Source organism: Cyclopterus lumpus, chromosome 7 (assembly GCF_009769545.1).
Source record: "Cyclopterus lumpus isolate fCycLum1 chromosome 7, fCycLum1.pri, whole genome shotgun sequence".
Taxonomy (NCBI): Eukaryota; Metazoa; Chordata; class Actinopteri; order Perciformes; family Cyclopteridae; genus Cyclopterus; species Cyclopterus lumpus.
Window position 1 is genome coordinate 5,125,810 of NC_046972.1, and position 24,694 is coordinate 5,150,503.

The following is a 24,694-nucleotide window of genomic DNA, read 5'->3' on the forward strand; positions in this document are numbered from 1 at the left end:
TCTTCATTTGGCAGCTCCATCAACCGAATTTCATGCTCATAACCTACAACAATCACAATTAACTGGAAACAGCAACGCTTTTGCTGGAATGAAACTGGAAGGGATTTTCATTTTGCTTTGCTTTTTGGTGTACTGTAGAGTGTATATCGGCTGCTTTTTCATGTTTATATTATAATTAGAAATATCATTATTGTATTATTCCTATTATGTTTCTTCTTCTTCTTCTTTTTCTTCTTCTTATAAATATTATTATTATTGTTGTTATTGTTGCTGCTATTCTTAATATTTGTATTCCTATTCTTCTTCTTCTTGTTGCTGGTGTTGTTCTTGTTATTATTATTATAAGTATTGGTATTCATATTATTGATCATATTTAATGTTCTTATACGTCCTTAGTTTACGAATATTGTGTGACGCAGCTAGGATCTTTTTAAAATACCTTGATTGGGATTTTTGGTTGAACAAGAACCAATCCAGCATACACACACGTGTAATGAGCCCTCTTGTAACTATGTGCCTGTACCAGCTGGTTCTTGAAACGACCACTGAGCCTCATCTGTCAAAATATTACACGACCGTTTTCTATGTCAGGCTAACGGAGATGTTACAGGGAGTTCTTCCTCTCCGTCAAAATAAAGGCTTCGAATTTGTCACTTCGGGAAAAATATGAACTAAAATACATTTCATTAAATCACCAATAATGTTCTCTCTTGCCTTCAATCATGATTGTGAAGACTTTGAATTGGACAATATAATACATGTATATATATTTTTAATAATGCATCTGCAGTGTCATACATATGATCTAAAAGATGACTAAAGTAGAACATATCTTTCTCTAACTGTGCTACAACAGTCGAATGTATGCGCTGAATAAACACTCAAAGGGCAGCAGCTTAATACTTTTAAAGTTGCTTCTTCCTTTGGCGAGTTTTATTTTGAAAGTGACAACCGGAAGAGATGTGCATTTGTCGCTGTGCCCACGTCGACTGCTGCGGGCTGAGCAATCGAGGATGGTCGCTGTCGTCCGATGGTCAGCATGAGAGCCCTCTCTGCGCGGATCATGCGAGCATGGGAATATTTGGAGGAAACGACAATTTGACGGGCCACTCAAAGAAAAGGTGCGGTCTGATTTGTGTTCCTTTTTTAAAAAGAACAAGAAAAAGAAAAAGAAGCCAGGCTGCCAGAACAACCCCGGCGACACTTATTGCGTGAAATGTGTCCATAGGTGATGAAAGAAAGCTGTGGCGGTAATGACGGTGCTATGAGAAGACATTTCTACTTGTAGAAAACAATGTTTGTATGATTCTCCTTTTACTGTTCCTGAAGGAAAGTATTGAAAGGGATTTAAAAGTGTATAAGTATAGAACGAAGTTACCATAAGAAGAGTATAGGAACAGCATAGGACTGTCTTTATTATCACAAACCACATTAAGGTCACCACGAAGTGACCATTGACTGCCATGCACACACATGACTGAAAGTTCTCACAGTCATATTGAAAATAATGTAACTGGGTGTTTTTTTAAATTTCTTTATTATTATTTCTGCACAGTCGTAACGTGTATCATTGAGGATGAATGCAGGTTGAGGCAAGGTCACGCCCCGAGTTGGCTTGTCGTCTGCCTCTACAGTTGCATTTCTAAGTATATGAATAGAAATAGAATAGAGTTGAATAGAGTGTCGCTGTGTTCATCTCCACTAACTTGAAACACAGCAGATGGCCGAAGAGCCCCATGGTCAGCATTCAGGGCGAAAGGGGGGTTGGAGGGGTGTGGTGGGTGAGAGAGTGACAGTAAAGACGGTGATTTGAGTCATTTACTGGAGCATTTCCTGTCATCTTTGGCTCAATTGAGAATCAAGCCGCTTCTAATACTGTAGTTTTTATCTTTTATTTTAAAGGAGTCACCTCAGCGTATTGTGTCACCTGAGTTGCAGTACATATCTACATACTTATGAATACAATATAAATATAAACGTCTGAGGGGTTTCAGCTCTCATTGATTGATACCAGCAAAAGAAGAAGAAGAAAAAAAGACGCACATCTCTCTGACATAATTATGCAGTTTGCAAATGAAGCATCCTGACCATTTGATATTCAGTATGCACCCAAAGCACCAAACATAGAGGGAAACCATGCAGGGACCACGGCGGTGTAGACACACAGGGCTGCTTTCCATTTGCAGGAGGTGCTCTCTTGGATTCACATAGAAAGCAGACCTGTATACTACTGTGTATATATATATATATATATATATATATATATATATATATATATATATATATATGTAATTGTATGCTTTACACTCTGTAATAACGTGATGCTCACTAATATTATTGTAATACCCTTCTTGGCCTCGCACTTGCCACTGCTAAATTCGCCAGTGCAGCTTTTATTTCCATGTTTGCTCTGTGTGTGTTTCTGTCTGTAATTGGCTCCATTCCGGTGGAGCATCTTCACCCCCCCCCCCCACCCCCACCCCCACCCCCACCCCCACCCTGCCTATATAGTGTGGCAACGTGGTAATCCCCACGTCCCAGGACACCGATCTCAGACCAGCTCCTCGCTTAACTTCTGAATTCCTGGCCCATACGGTCTGACCCCGGCGTCCGTCCGTGGGAAACTTTCACCCTACCCCACATACCCCTCCCTCCCCCCTCCCCTAATACCCCCAGTGGGTTTTAGACTGGAACAGCCTGCTCTTGCCAGGCAGCTAACAGTGTATTAATAAGTGTTTTGGCAGCTACTTCGGTCCCCAATCCCCACCCCCCTCCTCCCTTCCATAACACAAACAAGCCTACCCACCCCCACCCCCCACCCCCCCCTATCCAAGTACCTGAAAAAAACATGTGCTTATTTTAGATTCGGGGGACGATAACTGACACGTCAGGGTTGCACACAAATAATTGCAGGGGGGGGGGGTTGTAGTTACAGTATCAACAATTTTGCCCCATTGAAATGATCTCTCTCTCTCTCTCTCTCACCATGACCCACAGGCAACAGCAGTCAGCTGTCTGGTGGGAGAGCTTTTGCTCTTGTATCACGGTTCGTCCATTGTGTCGAGGGAGCAATGCCCCTCTTCTCCGTTCTGCAAGAGCCCGTGCTGCTTTTGTAGCCCCCCCCTCCCTCCCTCTCCCCCCGGGGGACAAGAAGCACACACAGACACTGCATGGCATCGCTCCAAGCTGGAGCTATATTTGGGTCCAGCTATGGGAAAATCACCAAGTCTGCAATCACTCATACGCGGACAGCTCGGTTTCGTGTCCTAAATCCGGGTGCTTGTTGGTGTTCCCGGCCCTCGAAGGGGATCAACAGGACCAGACAGGGTCAAGGACCCACGTTCCGTTATATATTGTTATATATCCTTTAAATATCCTATAAATATGCAGATCAACTCATATTCCAGGTAGATATGCCACATTTGTCATTAATTCATGCATACATTCGTCTTGGTTTCCAGCTATAGTTTCAGTCTTCACATAACATAAATAATATAAGAATATCAGAAAATGATCATGAATTGTAACCCTACTTCAGGACTCTGTGTGTCCATATCAAAAGGCCATGAGGATAATAATAATAATAACAATACAATGTACGTATAGCGCTTTACAAGTTACTCAAGGCACTACCAAAGTCCCCTCCATGTCCCTTTGTGTACGCGTAACAATGGCCTATTTTTAACCTCTTGTGGGCCGATGGAAGAGAAGGGAGGAAATGGTTGTGGGACGAGAGAGGAAGATCCTCCTCACCCTTCACCCTTCATCCTTCCTCCGCCTTCCCTGGCTACACGCACGCTCTTTTTCTCCCCGGATCGCTGCGAGAGTAACTCCTCCAACAGTTCGACAGCAGCTTATTTATTAGAGGGAACTCGAGGAAGCCGAAAGGGTGAATTCAGCCCTGAAAAGTGACTTTCACCAAACTGAATCGGTTCTCCTTGGGCAGACGAGAAGAGGCCGCTTGAACGAGCTGCTGAATGTGTTCGTGAACAGCGGGGGATGGAAGTGAACGGTAATAGCTGTTATAGATGGTGTAAGAGATGAATTCATCGTGGTGAAAACCAATTAGGTCCACGGACCCAAGTACTGAACATAAATGAAGCGTTGCTCCAAACACATTCTGTTTCCTCTTCCCCGTGGTGCTATTTATCAGTCTGGATTGTTGGAGACGTCGGGCCAGAGAGATGTCTGCCTTAAATGATTAGACTAGATGGCACTCGGCTTGTGTTGCTCCAAGCACCAAAAGAAAAAGAAAGAAAAGAAAATACATCGACATAGTCCACAGAGCGTGTTGAGAGTGAAGCAGACAATAGATCCTCCATGAAGCTAGACAGCGAGGTCTGTGATGTATGGATTATCTGGTGTAACCGGGTCATGATTTCTGGAAAGAGACGTTGCTGTTGAGTTTTTTAAATATTCTTTTATTTGTTGGGCCCCACAAGTCGAGTGCCATGTAGCCCCCATTATATTGGAGAGAAGGCAGACATCTCCCCGGACAATATCTCCAAAAGTATAGGCAACTTACACCGAAACAGTCTAGACTGATAAATAGCACTGCAGGTTTAAAATGATGATTTTACATTTAAAAAAACAGGTGATACCTTTATGAAATAGCATTAATTGGTAAAGACTAGCCCAGTCGTTCCCAACATATTTTGGCTTGTGAACCCTTATAATGTGTCAGTGTCTAGTCGGGGGCCTCTTGTCATGATGAATAGTCGTTAGCAGTTACATCCAAAGGTCTTTGTCCCTCTAAAACTTCTCAGACAAGTTATATAACAGTTTGAGGCCCAAAGAGGTAGAATTATTCCATAGTACACTAAAAGGCAAAGATTCAGTCCAATGTCCACAAAACAGTTTTGTAACAGAACTATGTTGTTTACTTCTTTACCACCTCATTAATCACCTTCTGACCCCTTCAGATTTATCTTGTGACCCTTTTAAGGGGCCTGGCCCCCGTTGTTGGGAACCACCGGACTAAGTTACCCAACTGAAGTAGCTAATGTCATATAGAAGAATATATATTTTTGCAGAACCAGAATGTGTACTCTTTGATACTTTAAGAACATGTACTTCAATACTTTGAATTCAGATCTTGTTATGGAGCGGGCATGTTTGTATTCTTATGGTATCGGTGCTTTCCTTTGATGATGCAAATACTCATTTCACCCCTGATAGTATAGTATACATTGTAGTATGACGAGCTTAGTGGATGGAACGCACAATATACAGAACATTCATTAATTTGAGTAATTGATTCATCGTCAATTATGTTATGTTTTCAATTTCTAGTTTCCCAAAAGTGAATATTTGCTGGTTTTGTTTAAAGACATTCCCTTTGTGAATTAATATCAGTGACTAAAAATTAAAATACTTGTTAATTGCAGCCCTAGTTTGTGGTTCTGGTTCTGCGGCGGGTCTAAATGTCAGGTTAAGGCCATTGTTTCTCATTCCTGGTCATTCTGGAGGGATTGGCTGTGTATTTTGGATCCCTTTTGGTTCTGGTAGCATCTTTCTGGTATTTCATCACATGTCTGCCAAACACTCCTATCTGCGCTCAAGAGTTAAAAGTACGTGATTTAATAATAAAATGATCTTTTTTCGTTCGTTGTTGACAGCAGAGGCAGAACAATTCAAGTCACCTCATAGGTTATTTTTCATGGAGGGTTTCCTAGTCCAGGCTTTTGTTCTGTGCTCCTCGAAGCATCTCTTCCATCCTGTGTCTGTCATTTCCCAAATTAACTTTGATACTTCGCCAAAAGCCACTGCATCCAATTACAGCGTTTCTGAGGCAAATGTGCACGTCCCCTCCGCTGATATCGAATGGAAAAAAAAGTACCTCGGGCAATGACGACCTCTGGGGTCGGGACAAACGTCACAGCAGCATCTGCGGTCCGTTTCACTGGGTGCAATGGCCAATGGAGCTAAATCTGGTGCCACAAAACAGCAATGTTTGGGTTTCCCATCATCCCGTGATCCCATGAGAGCGATATGACTCTCACAGGGAGGTTGGAGGATGTGGATTGACATAAATGTACACTGAGGGTCTTTATGGTTTTTTCCTCCCATTGTGGTGGACACTAACCAGCCATAGAGACATTAGATATTTTTAGCATCTACAGGGGAGTTTGATCAAAGATGTTTCAACAGGCTTTTGTGTCAGCACGTCAGATTTTAAAGGCACTCATTTATTCTGTGCAGAGATTTAATTCATAGCGGAAGAAATCCACTGCAGAGGATGAGGAGTTCAAAAGCACTTATGCTTCTAAATGGAAAATAACCACTCCTTGGATGTTTTCCAAAGGGATTCTGGGAAATGTAGGATGTCACTGATTGATTTAGGAAGGGGTTGAGAGAAAGTGGGTGTACAGAAAAGAATACAGCAGTTCATCAGTAAGTAACTTAATGGATGAAATATTAAAAAAGAAACATTTGAAGTGCAAAGCTTTTTCTAAATGAAGGTTATTGTCCTCCCACTTGGTTGTCTGTTGCTGGGAGTATCCTGTCTGTGTCAGAATGAGTCAATGAGGAGTGCACAGATCACACATATGTTAATGTGCATATGTTATGGGCACAAATACACACACTGCATGTCCTATATCTCCCAGCGAAAGGGGAACATTACTGGAGCCACTGTTTCTTTATTTTGAACCTCTGTGCTCGCCAACAAATCCTAAAAAATACATTTGTTTTAGCAAAATAAAAGGTTTAAAGACCAAGCCCTCCCATAATACCACTAACATTGACTTGTCCTACTATCGTGAGGCATTTTATTGTCTTTTGGCTCAGGAGATGCACGTTTAATTTCCGCAGTTGAGGATTGTCTTCCTTGGAATGCTTCTAAATATAAAGGAAATCCTGAGGCTCAGACACATGTCTTTTTTTATCATTTGTGTCTGGTGTCCCTCCTTGATCCAATCAAAACCTCATCTTTTCATTTAATGTATATTTTTAATTAATTAATTAATTAATTAAATGATTTTGGTCAGGATTTCCCCCTTTTTGCCTTTAACCCTTGTAGCGTAGCGGTTTACTGCTGCGCTACAAGGGTCCCAGGAAGCTGTCTGAATGAATGGTCACCTCCGGGTAGCATTTGGAGTGCTTCCTAAAACGAACAGGGCCGTTTCATCGTTCTGGTCGTTGTGTTCTTGTTGCACGGTGCGTGATATCTGCAGACAAAAGACGCATTCATTAGAAATAACTTGGTCCCGAGTCCCTTGGTTTCAGCATTGGGCCCCAGCTTTGACATAAGATTGATGGCATTGCAGGGTCTGATGTGGATTTTTGAAAGCTGCTGTGAGGCTTTCTTCTGATTATTTATATTATGAGTGAAAGTTTCCCCACACAATGTACTTGTGGCTCAATGTTGTTTCCGCAGCTGCAACCAGACAAGCATTCCAGCTCGGCAATGACTCAGAGTGTGTCAACAGCACATGGAGAAAGAAATCAAGGCTCCTTTACAGGAATGCGGTGCGATCGGGAGACGTATCCACCAACAGAGGCACCAGCGATTATTAGTGATTTACTTTTAGATCATCGCCCGTGGTGCTGTTTGCACTGACGCAGACACTCCAGCAAGAGGACATTGTATGTTTATCGAGGACTATTTTCTGTCCCAGATTTAGGGCATTTTGGAGTGTTTACAGCAGTAAGATAAACTACAGGACCCATGTTCATTAGAATACGAGGAGTACGCTTTATTAGGCTTTGCATACGCAGGCAATCATTGTCAATCACGTCATAGCTGGTTTTGGTTTTGATTGGTTTTGATTGATAGTAATAAAAATATTAAATATCTCCAGACGTATCCTTGATAGTAAACCTGGCTCCATCAGCTGATATTTCACGCTTTGAATTTAGCACTCTACAGCCTCCAAGAGAAAGACAGAAAAAGCATTGAGTACTCCACCAATTTGGCATTTTAACAGTATTGTTTGACTCACAATGGAGAGTTTTTATCTCAACTTTTGCATCAGAATCTGACTTCATGCAGCTCCCTCTGGAGCCTCGAAAGGTCTGATACCTTTGTCATAAATGCAGTACAAGACCTGTAAACGGACGTTGATGTGGGAAATCGGTAAGGTTCCCCTTTCAATGGTCATTGGGAGATTATTGCGTTAATGTCCTTATCGCTTTCCGGAATCGAGCTGAGCAACAGGACATGAAAGGAAATGAAAACCATAAGGGGCTGAGCAGAGCCGGGATAAACGTGAGACAGAGCGATGGAGATAAACGCTGACAGGCGACCGTGTAGGAGAGAAAAGACAGAGGAGAAAGGGACAGGTTGAGAGGGACAGACTGTCCAAGAACAGCAAAGGGAGAGGACGACGAGAGATAACACGGGAGAGGAGAACAATAGAGTGGTGGGTGTGTGTGTGTGTGTGTGTGTGTGTGTGTGTGTCTGTTTGACCCCAGTTTAAACTCCTCTTTTCCTAATGTACAAATTCCTCAGTTTATATTGCCAGTGTTTTTTTTTACTTAGTATTTAATCTGTGTCTGATGCTCTCAAGCACCTCCGTTACTGATCAGAGGCGATGACCCCGGACAGAGGAAGTCACAAATGAAGCAAACTTTCAGCTTGTATTGTATCCCAGAAAACAAAAGATGAACCAAACTACTTGGCTGCAGTTCACATGATAGGTTGGGAGCTGTGTCCGTTGGTGCCAATGTGTGTGTGAGTGTGTGTGTGTGAGAGAGAGTGTGTGTGTCCTTTCACTTAGATGTCTAGATGGGGAATAATACATAGTTGCATCTTTGTACACAACAGATAAACAGGCATTCATCACTGGTTTTATTGACTGATGTTTTAATTATAAATGAATCTCCGCTTTCGTAACTTTTTCAACTGGACCGTCATGCATCTTTCGTTTGTTTTATAGAATTATGTCTGTTTTTTTCCAAGTGTTTCATGATTTTCTCTCAGGTTTAGTGTTTCCTGCTTTTATTTTGGAGTTATCTCCTCACGTGTCTCGTCTTACTTCCTGCCATTGTTTGTTATCTCACCTTTGCGATTGTCTGCCCCTCCCTCATTAGTGTCACCTGTCTCTCGTCAACCCTGTAGTCACCCTCCTGCTCACCTGTTCCAACCATTACTCAGTCCCTATACATACCCTATTCTTTCCTCTTCGTCGGTTTGAAGTTTTGTACCAGTCCCGTTCGGGTCCATCCCCCAAAGCCTGCTCTCCAACCTTGATAGTTTTGGAGGCTCCAAAGATGGGGCCACATTTACTTTAGGTGTTACCTGCATTAGTCAAGGTCTTGATACTCTTTAATACTTTTTGCTGCTGTTTTTCAGATTTCAAATTCCGAGGTTCGACAAAAATAGTATGTTGAATGAACTAAATGTAGCGATGCAACGTATCCTCAGACAGTTCATATGGAATCCTGCGAGAAGTGACTCCTTTTCAAAGTTAACTTCCATCTTCACAGGAAACGCAGTTAGGTTTAGGCAACAAAACCACTTAGTTGGGTTTCCGAATAGACCCTTGTTTGGGTTAAAATAACCACGGAAGTTGAATTACGCAAGTTACGTGACTAAATATAATCGCTGACTTTGCACTTAACATGGGGAATAAACAGCGGTGTCCTGGCTGAAAGGTCGCTGTTAGTTGGACCCATCCACCTCCCCTCGAGCCCAAGATTACGTGGATAACATCCGAAAACATTTCGTGGGATAGCTATGAATTACTGCGCATTATTTTACGCATGTATTGCTACGTGTGCCGGATGACACCAGCCTGAGGGATGGGGTTGGATGCGTGGGGGCGTCGAACACAGGACTGTTACCCAGGAAACTAGTGCCTATGTCCAATGTGAAACTAAAAGTCTATGTTAAGTATTTAATTGATGTATAGCTATACGTATGAAGTGAAATGAGTAACAAAGTTATTTTAAAACAAACCACAGTCTTTTTTTTCCTTAACCCAACCAAGTAGTTTTGTTCCTTAAACCTAACTAAAAATAGTTTCTGTGCAATGTGGCTGCGTGATCATTTCACATTATCACTGTGAAATCAGGGTGCTCCGTATTTAAAGATCAGCCTTGAGAATGATTCATGTGCTGGTGTGGCTTCAGATGACGGACATTACGAACTGCCCTGCAGGCAAAGCGGTGTAGGAGGTGTAGATGAAGAGCTTTGTTTGCTTTGTGTGTGCGAGGGACAGAGAGAAAGCAGGAGAGACACAACTCTCGATGGAGTAAAAGGTTTTCTCATGCCGAAGGGCATTCGGCAATGTATCACCTCTACTAGATGAACTGCAACTTGACGGGTCTCTGTATTACTTGTGTCAGTTACAGAGCTTCCCTTCCAGCATGGTCAATTATAAATGCTTCAGTTGGACTTGGCGGTGAAGGCTGCGCTTTCAAAGAATCCAAGCTAATCTCCAGCATAAACACTCAAACACTGTTATACACAAATAAGAGATAGCTATGCAGAACATTGGATCTTAGCAGTGTCAAAAATACCGAAACCTTTTTTGGGGGTTGGTGGAGGAAGCCGCAGCACCAAAGAGGGGTAAAGGAACAGTTTGGCATTTTGGGGACATACACTTATTTGCTTCTTTTTTTTTTTGGCAGAGAGTTAGATGACCTTTAAATATGAAATGTCAGCCAGCCGCCGATTAGCTTAGCTTTGCACACAAAGACTGGAAATAGGAGGAAACAGCTGTTCTCGCTCAATCCAAAGATAACAGAAACAAACAGCACCTGCTAAGCTAATGTGAAGCTATAAGCACATCCGTAGCTACAGAAATAAATTACTTCTCAGCTTGGTAAGACAGCAAAAAGCAGCGCCTGTCTAATAATGAAATATTTTGATCTAACCTGTTCAAAAAGTATGACAAATATCATATTCATATAAGAAGGGGACTTCATTACTGTGACGTGACCCATTGGTTTGTGCACTATGGTTTTGAAGCCGGCATTTTGTTCATCGCCATATTAGTTTTTGACCACACACTCTTGTTTCTTTGCTACCAGAAGTACACACAACATTTTTAGTGAAACCAAAATATTGCATTCAACTTTCATGAACTGAAAACACACTGCGAAAGGGTGACAGTTGTAAAACGAGAAGACGGACAACTCCCAGACCGGACTACGCCGTGGTAGTGACCTGTCAATCACTAGGTAGCCACGGCCTAAAGTATAGCCTGCTTTATGGTCTATTGTACTCTAAATGGGACCATCATTTACTACATGAACATCATGCTTTATTGAAGAAGACTTTAAACTAGACCATAAACTCATGTTTACAATGTTTACTGAGGGAATAAATCAAGAGATAAGTAGAGTTATTTTCCCATAGTTCAATTCAATACTATCAGATATTTTTTGCAACCAAAGGGTTAGATGGTGTTTTGTGGAGGGAAATATCTCTGTAATTTGATCAACATCCAGTACCTTTCCAGCATCAAAACGTGAGTCACTGCAGTGACTGAAAGTTTGTACATTTTAAATTATTGAACGCTGAGAATTTATGTACTGCAGATGTTTTAATGATTACTTTTGCGTCTTGGGTTGAGTCCAAAGAGCTTGTTTCTGTACAACCTTTGCACATCACTCCCTCTGGATATGAGCCGTGATGCAAAATCACTGAGAATGTATTGAATTGTGCTTTGAATGCTCAAACATAATTTATTAAAATGCTAAATCTGGGCTATGTCCTTTTTTCCCTCCTCAGACACACATCTGTTGCACTATGTGAGCGAGTAGAGAGAAAGTCCAAATAAAGAATGTTTATTTTGTACTGTTCACCGGTTCCCGAAGCCCTCACACGGCTGACGCAGACAAGTTTCTCTCTACTTTCATTCTCCATCTGCTCTGAAGTGTCAAACATTTTTTTGTTCCTCTACCCTGAAAGAGGAGCCTCCTGGCTTGAGTTTTTGTTACTCCTCATAACACAAACTGGTTTAGAATATTTCCATTTAAATATCCGGTTAGTTATTGCGCTAAAACATTTTGTCCTGCAAGATTGACGTTGACAAACCACTTATTCAAACCCATGAATCCCTTTTCTCAATGCGTGTCATTTTATACCCATTCATTTGCCTGTAATTCAGTAGATATGTTCGGTATCCTTTAATTGATTTCACGGTTCTCTTTGAAAATCTCAACGTCTGCTCTCGAATAACTATGAAGATTGTTTGGTTTGCATAATGAACATGTCATCTGCACAAAGTAAATGTGATTATGTGGAGAGACAAAATGCACGGGGATGACAGAGGTTCACTTGACTACCGCTGTGGAGACAAATTCACCTTTTCAGAGTCGTGCTCGTCATTTAGTATCAGCCGGCAGCACAATTATGCAATTATTCCAGCATTTCATTGCGTTCACAACGACATGAAAGGACGCAGCTGAAGTTATTTCGTAGTCGTCATGCTGGCCTTGAGGTGGATCCAGTTTCCTCCCTCGTAGATAGATAAAGCCATGTTCCCCCACAAAAGAGACACTTTATGTATCATGTATTGTTTTCTCTCTCTCTCTCTTCAGACTTCTCATGCTTAGTACTCATTTCACCGTTGTTTGGCTCATTAGAGAGAACCCGCTTAGGGGAACTTGCTGCCCTTTTCACCTCTAAATATAGTAACAAACACAGATCTGTTTTCTCTGACCCCGAGGGGGGAGCATGAGCTTCCTGTCTTGATAGATGAGAAAATACACACACACACACACCATGAATAAATATCCGTACGCACACAAACGATTTGAATTCAAATCACAACAGGCATTTTTGTATTTTTTTATTTCAGGGACACGCAGTCCAAAAAGCTGCCACTAGGTTTATGGATTTCTTTTAGAGCGAATGTGTAGTTAAAATACATACGCTAGACTCAGCATGTTTTCACCGTTTGCATCCTGACGTTAGCATTTCGCTCAAAGCACACGTTGTGCAGAAGTGTTGTGACTCGTCTCGTTTGTGTCACGCTGCATATGCAGAATACTTGAAGAACCAGAGGTCTTGGAACAAATAACACGTCCTGGTTTTCGTTTCCCTTTCAGAAACATGTGGAAGACCCTGACACTCTCCCTGATAGTGGCACTGGCATTGGGCACAGAGGTGAGTGCGGTCATGTGTGCGTATCTGTAGTGTGTAGATGCTTTTGACACGCTAAGTGTGTACACTGAGTATTACTTCTTCTTTTAAGCCATGCATGTTCACCCATATTATTGTTCATCGGTCTCATGTGTTCCTCCCAACCCATTTACTCTGTCCTCGGTAAACCTCATTCTTTCTTTTCATTTTCGACTTCTTTTTTTTAAAATGTATTTATTTTACCCAGGTGTCCCAGTGTGAGGATGTGGGCATGGCGGTTGTGGAGAAGGCGGTGGACCAGCAGCAGGAGAACTTCAGCGAAATAGCCAACGTACCAACAAAGTCCCAACACCAGATCCTGGCTGCTCAGTTCGAGTGCTACATGAAGATCATCCACGATCCGCCGTGCACAGATGAAGGTGAGAAGACCGTCTCAATGTCCTTTAACAGCTGTCCTGCTGAACGTTAAGTCTCCTGGGGGTATCACATTTATTTCTGGCGAATGGCGGATAAGTGTTAATCACAACATTTCGCACCCGAGTTGCCGTGCACTTTTAATGAGATCCCTCTCTCTGCAGATTTAATCACTTACATCAGTATAAGTATGAGTAAAACATTTAATGACAGGATATATTTTTTAACTAATCCATTTCCGTTGTGCTTTGGTAGCCTCTCCATTAACGCCATAGGTTCCAGACTGAAACATCTCAACAACTACCGGCAGGATTGCCTTTTTAATGTTAGACAGACATTCATGGTCCCCAGAGGACGGATCCTGCTGAGTTTGGTGATCCCCTGACGTCACCTCTATTGGTGTATTGCCATGACATGTGGCACAGCGATGTCCCCATCAAGATGAATTGCAATCGCTTCATTTGAAAACGTTTACCGACTCATACGTTCACACACATTTGTTCAAAATAGCATTTTTGGCAAATTTACTAGCAAACGTGCATTACTGGCTGTTAATAGTTTCCAATGTGTGGTCACAATAAGAGAGAGAGAGAGAGAGAGGAAGTGAGTCTGAAAGAAAGGAAACTTGCCCTTTGTCTCTTGTGCCCCCGCTCAGGACTTCACTTTGAAATGTTATTTTGCGGTCCCTTTCCCAGCATGCCGCGGCACAACCTGGTACCGACAGGTTTCCGTCGATTGTTGACGAGCTTTGTGCGGGCCAGCTGAAGTGAGATGCGTGGTTTATTTCAGGGCAACACGCCGTCTATGTTGAATAGAGAACATATGCAATCCGTGACTTACCTTTATGATTCTCTGTTGGCACGTGTAACACTGACAGCGCAGACTCACTACCACAGTTCACGTGTTAAAGGGATAATTAGGCCTACTTCTTAAATATTGCAGTTAAATCTTTGGCACTTTATCGTTCTTAAAGGTATACTAAGGCAAGCTGGAGATCAGTCTGGATGGATAGGTTGCAAAATGATTGAATCCAAAATACCCTTGTTTAGAGTAAAAGAGCAGCCTTGTTTAACAGGCTGCTCTTTCACTCCTACACAGAGCGTCCGGTTCTTTGGTCTGGTTCGTTAACGGGCGTAACCGAGACCGTGATAGGTTGCAGCGCGTGATCAGCTGTCGGCTGCTCAGTAGCGCACGGTCGATGTAGCATCTGTAGCATTTAGCTGTTGCCAACATGAAGGGGCTGAAACTGAATCGGTCCCTGCAGGAATCCTCTGCCACACCATTGGTGCCTCTCATTATTCTTTATTTGATTTCTTTAATAAAAAAGAAGAAGAACTTGGTGGTTAGCATGAGCTGGGGCTACTGTTGCCTCTGTGGCTGAAAAGACAAAGAGCTCCTCAACAAAAAAAGACTGCACATCCAGCATAATGCTTTTTTAATGGAATTGGCATTCAGCACCAGGGAGACATTTGTCTCCTGGTAGATGCTTTGTTCAATAAACAAAGCATCTACAGCTGAGAAGGTCTTCTGGAAACATTAGGCGCCTCACTTATGCATGCACCACTTTGACACTAGGGCTGGGAGGCGGTTATTCTCCTTATTAACCACCACGCGGTGATATATTAAAGTCTCTTTTTAAATGCTCGTCTTGTTCGGATGTCATGTCCTCTGCAGGTCATTTCTGCAACCGTACGTGGGACGGCTGGCTGTGCTGGGGGGACACCGCTCCAGGGACCGTCATGCAGATGTGCCCGGAATACTTTTTTGACTTTGACCCTGCCGGTGAGGCGTCAAGGCACACACACACACACACGTGCAAACATTTTTGTGTGTCTTATGATGTGGAATTTGTTTGGTTTAATTCACGGTTGTCTACAGTATCTTCTGGACAACTTGCGACATTTACTTTTTTAATTTCTTTGCTTTCTGTTAATTTGCAAAAAAATAACTCATGGCCTCGAATGAAAAAACGTCAGCTTTTCATTGTCTATTTGGCAGCTCAATCAAACTATAAACGATGTTACCGTCTGCGTAAATTGTAACGTTGTCTTTCAACAGAGAAGGTGACCAAGGTGTGTAATCCTGGGGGCCAGTGGTTCCACCACCCAGAGAGCAACAGAGTCTGGACTAACTACACCCAGTGTCAGGCCTACACCAAAGACAAACTCAAGGTAAAGCTCACGGTGTACGAGTTGTTTCAAGGTGTTTCAAGGTGTTCGGAACATTTCAAACCTTTTGACCAAATTAGGTGACAGGAAGAAGATCAAAAGAGGATACAAAATGCTCAACTAAAATAAAAATGTACAAAGACATCCACAATTCTGAATGGTCTTAAAGATAAGGCAAACATTTGAGTGCACAATTGAATATAAAAAAAAATTCAACATATTATATTTAGAGAGTATACAACTTTTTTTTTACCTTAAAAGTTTTCCGTGCAGTTAAGTCATGTTCCTGGACTACTTTTACAACATTGTTTGACTTGAAGCCCTGTCGAGTGACCTGTGAGAGGACGAAATGCAACATTACACCTATGGGTTTTTTGACATGGTGTCTTAAATGTAATCCGAACACACGACAGGAAACAACACCGGGAGGGTTTATGACAGACGTTGACATCTGATAGTCAGAAGTTATTTCCCACTTGGACAGCTGAGCACAACAACGCAAACCCGAGGGCTTGAATTCACTTGTGTTGTGTGTTCTGAACTGGAGACCGAGAGTCTTCTGACTCAAACGTGCGAGTCATTTAGGATTTGTTCCACTTGGTGGATGGCGAAGCTCATGGCCCTGCACGCAGGCGTTTCTGTCGGAGCGGTCTTTGTAAAGATTGCCCTCCATGAACCTCGTTAATTTGCCCTGACATTGTGTTCAGTCAGGAAAACTGTTCCTTTCTGAATTCTCGTTCTCTCTCCAGAGGTTTTCCTTTGCTTTTACTATGCTGGTTTACTTCTTGAGTTTAGAATAAAGCCATTTTTAGTCTGTGAATTTCATGTATAAACGACTTTTCCTCCCCGCAGTTCGCCATTAGTCTCTACTACCTGGCCATGGTGGGTCACGTCATGTCCATCGTCTCCCTGGTCATCTGTCTGATCATCTTCTCCTACTTCAAGTGAGTCAGGACTTTCCTCTTGTCTCGTCTGACTCTCAACACCTCGACAGTCGCCACATACCTCTCGTACTTTTCTTTTGCTGTTTCAGTGTTCAGTTTGTGTGCGATGGCTTAGAAACCGCTAGAAGCTGCCTGTATGTAGACCAGCACGAGCAAGAGTAAATAGCTTAAGTTGTGGGGAAGAAAATGCTTGTTACAATGTGATTTCAGTCCTGCAATGTTTGTAAGAGCCTTTAAAATAACTTCACGAGTACATCCCTCTCTCCGCCAGGAGTCTCAGCTGCCAGAGAATCTCCCTCCACAAGAACATGTTTCTCTCCTTCATCTTGAACTCCATCATCACGATAATGTGGCTCTCGCTCACTGTGGCCAACAACCAAGCCATAAACGCCAGCAACCCTGTGGGTCCCCGAACATCTCTCTCACCATTACACTCATGGATTTCAGTTCCACAATTAACTTAACCCTCTTAAGGCATTCCAGTCCGAATTTAGTGTGTCACTCTAAACTGTGGGCTGGCTTCCTGTCCCGTCAGGTGAGCTGTAAGGTCCTGGCCGCGCTGACTCAGTACACGGCCACCTCCAACTACTTCTGGATGCTGTGTGAGGGCATCTACCTGCACACGCTCATCATCGTGGCGGTCTTCGTCGGGGAACAGCAGCTCTTCTGGTACTACATCGTGGGATGGGGTGAGTCACCGGAGTCGTTCCAAACTATTGTCTTATTGGGGTTCCAGTGCATCCATCTCGTGGATCGTATCCATATGAAACAACAACTGCACCCTATATATATTAACACATATATATATATTAACGCTGGGGAGAAGATTCAAACAAGGTCTCATTTTGTGAGAGGTTATTATTCACTTACAAGGGGTAATACTGCGACCTCATAATACCTCACGGGCAACACTCCAACTGCAGAGTTACTGCAACAGACAGTTTCAAGGTGAACAGTTTTCCAAATTCAAGTGCCAAAACATGCATTTATTCGCCTGAATGTAATGAGAGCATCTGTAATCTGCTTCTATAAAAATTAGCCTTCAATTCTTCTGGAAAAAACATCATATTTCCAGCATAATTCAATACATAAATGTAACTTTGAAGGCTGGATTTGCCTGCGCTCAGATAAGTGGCCTTTTTATTTCAACTCTCATGCAGGCATCCAGCTCTTATGTATTAGTAATGGATTCTTTTATGTCTCTCTCTCAGGCTCACGTCTTTTTATATCCGTGAGGTATAGCGTGCCTGTAACGAGCATGTCCTCCGTGTCACCTTTACTTTGAACTCGCTGTTGTCGGCACAGGAGCTGAAAGCTTTCTGACTTCTTTAAAGGGCCAGTGTCATTCAGGGCCAAATGGCAGGGCAGAAATGGAAATATTAATAAGCATGTTTCCTTCATAAAATAAGATTTGCTGTGTTTCGTTAGCTTAGGGTGAGCCGTTCGTATCTACACGGGGAGCAGGTCCTCGTCACGGAATCCGCCATGTTGCACCGCCATGTTTCTACAGTAGCCCAGAACGGACAAACCAATTCATAATTTTCGCGTCGGCTGCCGTACTTCTCCCTACACGCTTGGCACGCGATAGAAGTTTCAGTTGGTCGCATTCTGCAACTTCACCGCGAGATGCCGCCAAATTCTACACACGTGGCCCTTTGACTGAATATGTATATCGCAACTAGAGTTGAGTACGTTGCTTGGAGTTACAAACTTAAATAAACAGTTCAATATTTTGGGAGGAAAATGTGTATTTCACTTATTGCGTTAGATGAGAAGATCAAGACCACCAATGTGACGCTGCGGCCGGCAGCCGGTTTGTTTTCGCTGAACACTGAGGAGGTTATAAACCGTTTATTTCATTTGCACAAAGACTGGTGCGTAAAAGCAACAATGCACAACCCCCTGTACAACCGCATATTGCACAGAGCCAGGCTGGCTGTTTTCCTGTGTCTTTATGCTAAGCTAAGCTAACTGTCGCGTGGTCAATCTTCTCTTCTAACTCCCGGCAAGAAAGTGCGTCTACAAATATTTCCAAAAATGCAAGTTAAAATGGATTTCTTTCTACAAAACAAAACAACAGAATAGCTTGTGTCCTATCAACAAATGGAGGTCCTGTATTGCGTTTCACATTGTGTTTTAACAGTGTGGTGCAACCGCGGACTTCCCTGTAGAGATTCAGGACGTCGGCCTGATATGTCTGTCTGTGTTTCTCTCTCTGTCCAAAGGTTTTCCCATTGTTCCTGCCATCACGTATGCCGTGGCTCGCGGGCTCTACTTCAACGACAAGTAAGCTGTAGCACGTTTGCTGTTCTTCTATCGACATAGCTGTGAAGCCCAAGTCCAGATCGAGGCCAGGATTGTTGCAGTATGCAGTCTACTGTAACATAACTACAGGCCTAGGTCTCTCTCTCTCTCTCTCTCTCTCTCTCTCTCTCTCCCTCTCTCTCTCCTGATCTTCCTCTGCTCTGGTTTAGGATGAGATGATTTGTAACATTTTTATTTGTGGTATTATTTGCTGAGTCCACCACTAATGATAAATGCTTCAAGCTTTGTTTATTTATGTCACCGTACATGTACCATCTCACTGGAATGGTGTACGAAATGTCATCTTTTCCTCGCTGTTTGTTTGTTTGTTTCAGGTGCTGGATCAGCTCTGACACACACCTGCTTTATATCATTCATGGGCCCATTCAAGCTGCACTATTTGTGAGTAATTACTAAAAGTATGTATTTATATATTATGGTATCACCTCTTCCCTTAGCTTAAGTCAAGTAGGATTGCTATGAATAGATTTAATCTCGCTCCGACTACTTTTCAAAAGCCTCGTGACAACAGAAGGTGGAACGGTGCTTTTACCTCAAATTCATAATACAAACACACGCAAAGACAGTCAATTCAAATACACTGGTGGCCGTCCGTTTTGTAGCCCATAGCACCTAAACCAAGACCAGGTCTTGAGCAAGACCAGACCAGTGTCAGTCCCAAAATTCCTTTACATTTTTCTCTTTTATTGCCATATATACTATATGTATATATATATGTGTGTGTGTGGGTGTGTGTGTGTGTGTGTATATATATATATATATATAAATATAAATATAAATAAGTGTACCATGAGAAGCATTGCAGAGGTGAATTGTAAGTGTGGGAATTTGCCAATTTAGTGATATCCCTGCAGTTGTGGTCTCGATCGGTCTGTGAGGTTGCTCTGTTGCCAGGAAATTGACAACAAAAGCTTATTTTGTGCGTTCTCCATTTAAATGAGTAACAGGAATTGAGATTATAGGAGACTAACTTCCTTGGACATGTAATTGAAAGATGTCATTATAGTGCCACCCTCAGGCCAGTCATTGCCATTCTTTATATAAAATGCAAAAGGTGGTTCCTCCCATTCAAGTTAGGTCGAGACAAAGACTCTGTATTAGATTTCTATCTCTGTCTCTCCCGTCTCATTTCATTATCAACCTGTCCAGGTGAACTTTTTTTTCCTCCTGAACATCGTCCGGGTTCTCATCACCAAGTTGAAAGAGACCCACTGCGCTGAGTCCACAGCCTACATGAAGGCTGTGAGAGCCACCCTCATCCTCATCCCTCTGCTGGGAATCCAGTTCATCCTTTTCCCCTGGAGGCCGGAGGGACGCATCAGCCGGGCCATCTATGATTTCTTCATAAACATCTTCTCCCACTTCCAGGTATGGGTTATTAATAAGCTTCACGTGAAGAGTTGCAACAAAAGGCTGATGCTGCTACTCACAGAGGATGAATTAAAGTTACCTGGAAGCAATTCCAAATTCATAATTTGCATGTTTTTCCCCACGTGAACACATCTCAATTCAAAAGCTTTTTACATGGTCTGTAAAAACATGTTCTGTTGGTGTTTGGCTTGAAGGAATTGTATTGAATGCCATTAAATTCCATTTTAAGTGCCATTAAGCAACAACGTCAAACTAAATAGCAATTTCATCAGTTTTAAAACATTTTAAGAGCCACTCTCTGCTCTTAAATTGGATTAAACAAGTGCTACTCGGCTTTTGGAAATATGACGTTTTATTGTATTCTTTTTGGAAGAAAAGAACAAAAGGTATCCCTCATTTGGTCCCTGCTCTTCACATAAAACACAATGATTCATTTGCATTTATTATTTACAGCATAATCTCATCTGTTCGATTTAAATATGAATATTTATTCAATGTTCTATTGCTTTGCAGGGACTCCTGGTGGCAATTATATTCTGTTTCTGCAATGCTGAGGTACATTTAAACATCATATTTGAATGCATCGCAGATATTTCAAACTGGCAGGACTGTTGTTGTTATGACTCCAGATAATGTAAACTGCTGTGTTGTATACTATACAAAGAGTCTGCATAGAGCCAGAGCACAACGTGTCATGCTGTGAAAACCACACCCACCGGCGGGGAGAACAATCAGCACCACAATATGCAACCCAAGGCTAACGAAATGCCTGTAGCTAGCTACAAAAACATATATCAGCATGTCAAAGGATTGTTTTAGCACCCTGCGTTTACCAGGGGTGCAGTTGATAACTAAAATGATGAATGCGCTCCATTTAATATATGTATATATTTTTCATGACGACGGGACATGTTAGCTGTTAGCGAGCTACTATTAGCGACGCATTAGCAAGCTACTGTTAGTTAGCTAAGGACTTTGCAAACTGCATTGCTTGCCGATGTATCGACGTTCCACTGTGACACAAGTTGCAAAGTGTCAAAATGTCTTTAGCTTGACTAACAGAAATATAGTTAGCTTACAACTGGACACGTAACGTTGTTGGCATACGGAATGTTTCCCCATTCTTCCTGATGATGCCTCGTGTTCTCATTGCCCGTTTCCTAATTATAATTTTTTTAGTTTGGCAGCTCATAAAAACTTACTTCTGAGTTCTTGATGAAATGCTAGATTCTCAACTAAACTTGAACTCCGTTGACGTCCCAGGCTCAGACAGCGTTGAAGAGGAAGTGGGCTCAGTGGGAGTGTGCCTGGGGTAAAACCGGCTGGGATGAAACACCCATCACCAGCTACCACCACAACTCCTCCATAACCGAAACCAGCCGAGTCACCATCTGCTCGGAGGAGCCTGCTGCCATGCTGTCTGAACCAAACGAAGGCAGCCACTTCCTGCCCCAGGTGCAGCAGAGAGCCAACGGGCAGCAGAAGACGTGCAGCAACGGCGAGGCGGACACGCCCAACAAGATGGAGAGCACCGACATTTGACCAGAGGGGAAACACACGGAGGCGGTGGTTTCGGTGCCAAAACAAAACACACACACACACACACACACACACACACACATAAACACACGCTCACTTATTTGATGCGCACAGAAAGAACAGAAAACTAAAAAAGGTTATAGCAACAGCTCCAGTTTATGAACTGATGAGAAAAAGATAGACTCATATTATGGTGTAATCCTAGTATAGTAACGGCTTTTGCATACATGTGTTCTGTCGCTGGAATAAAGTCCACTTATGTATTTCAGTTAATATATCAAATGAAGAGCTGTTTGTGTAATCCGTTGTCTTACAAAGCCTCGGAATGCTTTAACCGTACACCCCTGTGACCGATAAATGTCCTAACCCATGAAGTTTTTGATATGTTTTTTTAAATGCTTTTGTCTAGGAAAGGTTGTGTAATCATCGCTGACCTTCAAAAATAAAAAGCCAGCATCCCTCTTTTAGCCTTTCAGAAAATAAAAACCACATCACACTGAGAGGCAACTCAACCGTGACATGTTAATTTCCCAACAACAAGTGACAGAAATAGGATTTAATTTCAGTCTGAGTAAGTGTACGATGGACATAGGATACTTCATTTTGTACTTATAAGACCAGAATCTGACTTTTTGACTTTCAGCTTTTGCTATTTGCTGATGTTGAAAACAGAAGTCATGTTTGCATTTTGGTCGGTAAAACTAACTCTTGACATGTAACTGGTCGGAAGAAACGTATCCCCACTGTCATCGCTCCTCAAGTCGATGGTCACCCACTACGTACGCTTACACAAATCTTCAGGTTGCTAAAATGATGATTTTACGTACATTTTTAAAGGGCTTTGAGCATAAAGATAGTGGCAATCTATATATGACTATGACATCTCCGCATGGTATAACATCCTGGCTACATGAAAGCTAAAACACGTATGTAAAAGCAGTGGGAGGCTAATTTTGAGGCTCGACTGATTCAAACTGATTTGTGCCGAACATTATGGGTTACAACTATCCTAATTCAGACCGGTAGCAGAGCTTTTAGTGCAGGATAATTACTGGCGCAGAGATAATGGAGCTGTGGAGTGCTGCAATAATCTCACTCCTACTGAATATCAGTCATTCTCCTCGTTTACTCCATTGGGGACACAGGTTTTGGGGATATTTTGGCAAAAGTGAGTGCACATGCAACAGACGTACAGCCACTGTGGTCTGTGAAATAATGTAAATAGGGAGCGTGCACACATGTGCTTTTCACGAGTAAGAAAGAAAGAAATGTTACTTATTTAATATCCCACAATCTTCGCTTTCTATTATGACATGTATTGTAGTACGATGGGAAATCTTAATGTGATAAAAACGATTTTATACACTGAACATTTAGGAGGAAAACAAAGATGAGACGGCTCATGTTTAGGATGCCATTTTTAAATGTTTCTCTCTAAAATGTAGCCTTTGCAGATAAAACAAGACTGTGCCAAATGTTTTATATAAATTGTTAGGAATGAATGTTTTTCCATCTTTTTTAAAAACCCACTTCAGTCGCCACGAGACAATTTCAAAGGTTTATTAAATTTAACTTTATTATTATAGTGTTCCTATTGCTTTGTAATGATCTCTGTTCTTGTTGTTGCTGTCAAAACGGCCGGTTTCACTATTTGGCCGTGTTGTTAAAATATGCTTTATTTGCAAATACAATTCTCTGCCACTTCACATTTAATTAAATAGTTTTTCTAATTGCTTATGATTGAAAGTGAGCTTGCAGCAAATGCATTTCGGTGTTCTTCCAGGAGAACCACATACTGGGAATACAAATGTCCCAATGTGGATACAGCAGGCTACACTGGTGCAGGAGGAATAAAACATAATTGAAGAATGTCGGCTCTCTGCAAAGGGACGCCACCCTTGTACACGTTTGCCAATGCTGCCCAGTCGAGTAAAAACACCTATCGTATCGACATATTTGTAAAGAAATTTGAAAAACATTCCAATAAAATGTCAAAAAGAAAATAGTTCAATTCAAGCATATTATTGTATACATTTTTAACACTGCCATTCATGTGTGGAAATAAAGTTGTTTGGACATAAACGTGTGGTATTCAGTGAGATGTATGTCTGGGTGTGATTATTTAATCTGTGCCACTGTCTTGATTTTTCAAGGTTGATAAATGTCTTTGTTGCAATACTGTACTGCACTTATCAGGTATTGCCACTGCTGCTTTATATACTGGTACTCCACTATTACACAGGGAATCATGGTCCTTTTTACATCTTGCTTAATTTTCAGATAGATTTTCATAAAAAATAAATGAATAACTTCTAAAATGTGATGGCTTGATATAGAGTAAAACTAACACCGTATTCTTGTTAAAATGCCCCCCTTGACTTTCTGGTCATGAACATTTGATATAGATATATATATAGATATAAAGTACAGCAAAGAGTATGCGCACTGAGTGTAGGGCCAGAGGGGGCGGGGCAAGGCCCATGGTAGAGAGTTCACTGCAGGACAGAATGGCTGCGGTCGAATAGTCAAAAAATGACCTCCTAACGTCTAACCCTAACCACTTTTCCTTGACCTCTGTGGAAAATGTGACGGAGTCAAGGAAAGATTGGAAGGAGAATTCATGAGTAGTTAGGAAAAGACAACCGGGGTCTTTAGCGAATCCGACTCATCTAAGATACTTTGTCTGCGTTCTTAAAGTGTAAACCCTAACCCTCCAGCCCCTGTAGCACTTGATAAGAGCCGATGGAGGTAAATAATGCCAACAGAATGGGCAATGCCGCGAGCAACGCCAAGTTAGTGTTAGCCTTAGCATGTTGGGTTTTTCAGGTTTCCCAAAAACATTTATTTTTAATTAAAAAGTCTATGTTCCCGCCTATCTGATTAAATATATACAGTAT

At 42.0% G+C, this 24,694-nt stretch overlaps 1 protein-coding gene across 1 annotated transcript; it reads left to right on the plus strand.

Annotated features, from left to right (window-relative positions):
- The first annotated feature begins 976 nt into the window (after window positions 1-976).
- calcrl2 (calcitonin receptor-like 2) lies at window positions 977-23,717 on the plus strand. Its single transcript, XM_034538344.1, has 13 exons — window positions 977-1,121; window positions 13,003-13,060; window positions 13,284-13,455; window positions 15,125-15,232; window positions 15,509-15,621; window positions 16,471-16,562; window positions 16,834-16,963; window positions 17,098-17,251; window positions 18,788-18,848; window positions 19,202-19,268; window positions 20,037-20,255; window positions 20,772-20,813; window positions 21,522-23,717. Exons 1-13 carry the CDS (start codon window positions 1,072-1,074, stop codon window positions 21,798-21,800), a joined length of 1,545 nt encoding a protein of 514 aa, XP_034394235.1. The 5' UTR covers window positions 977-1,071; the 3' UTR covers window positions 21,801-23,717.
- Window positions 23,718-24,694: the final 977 nt, after the last annotated feature.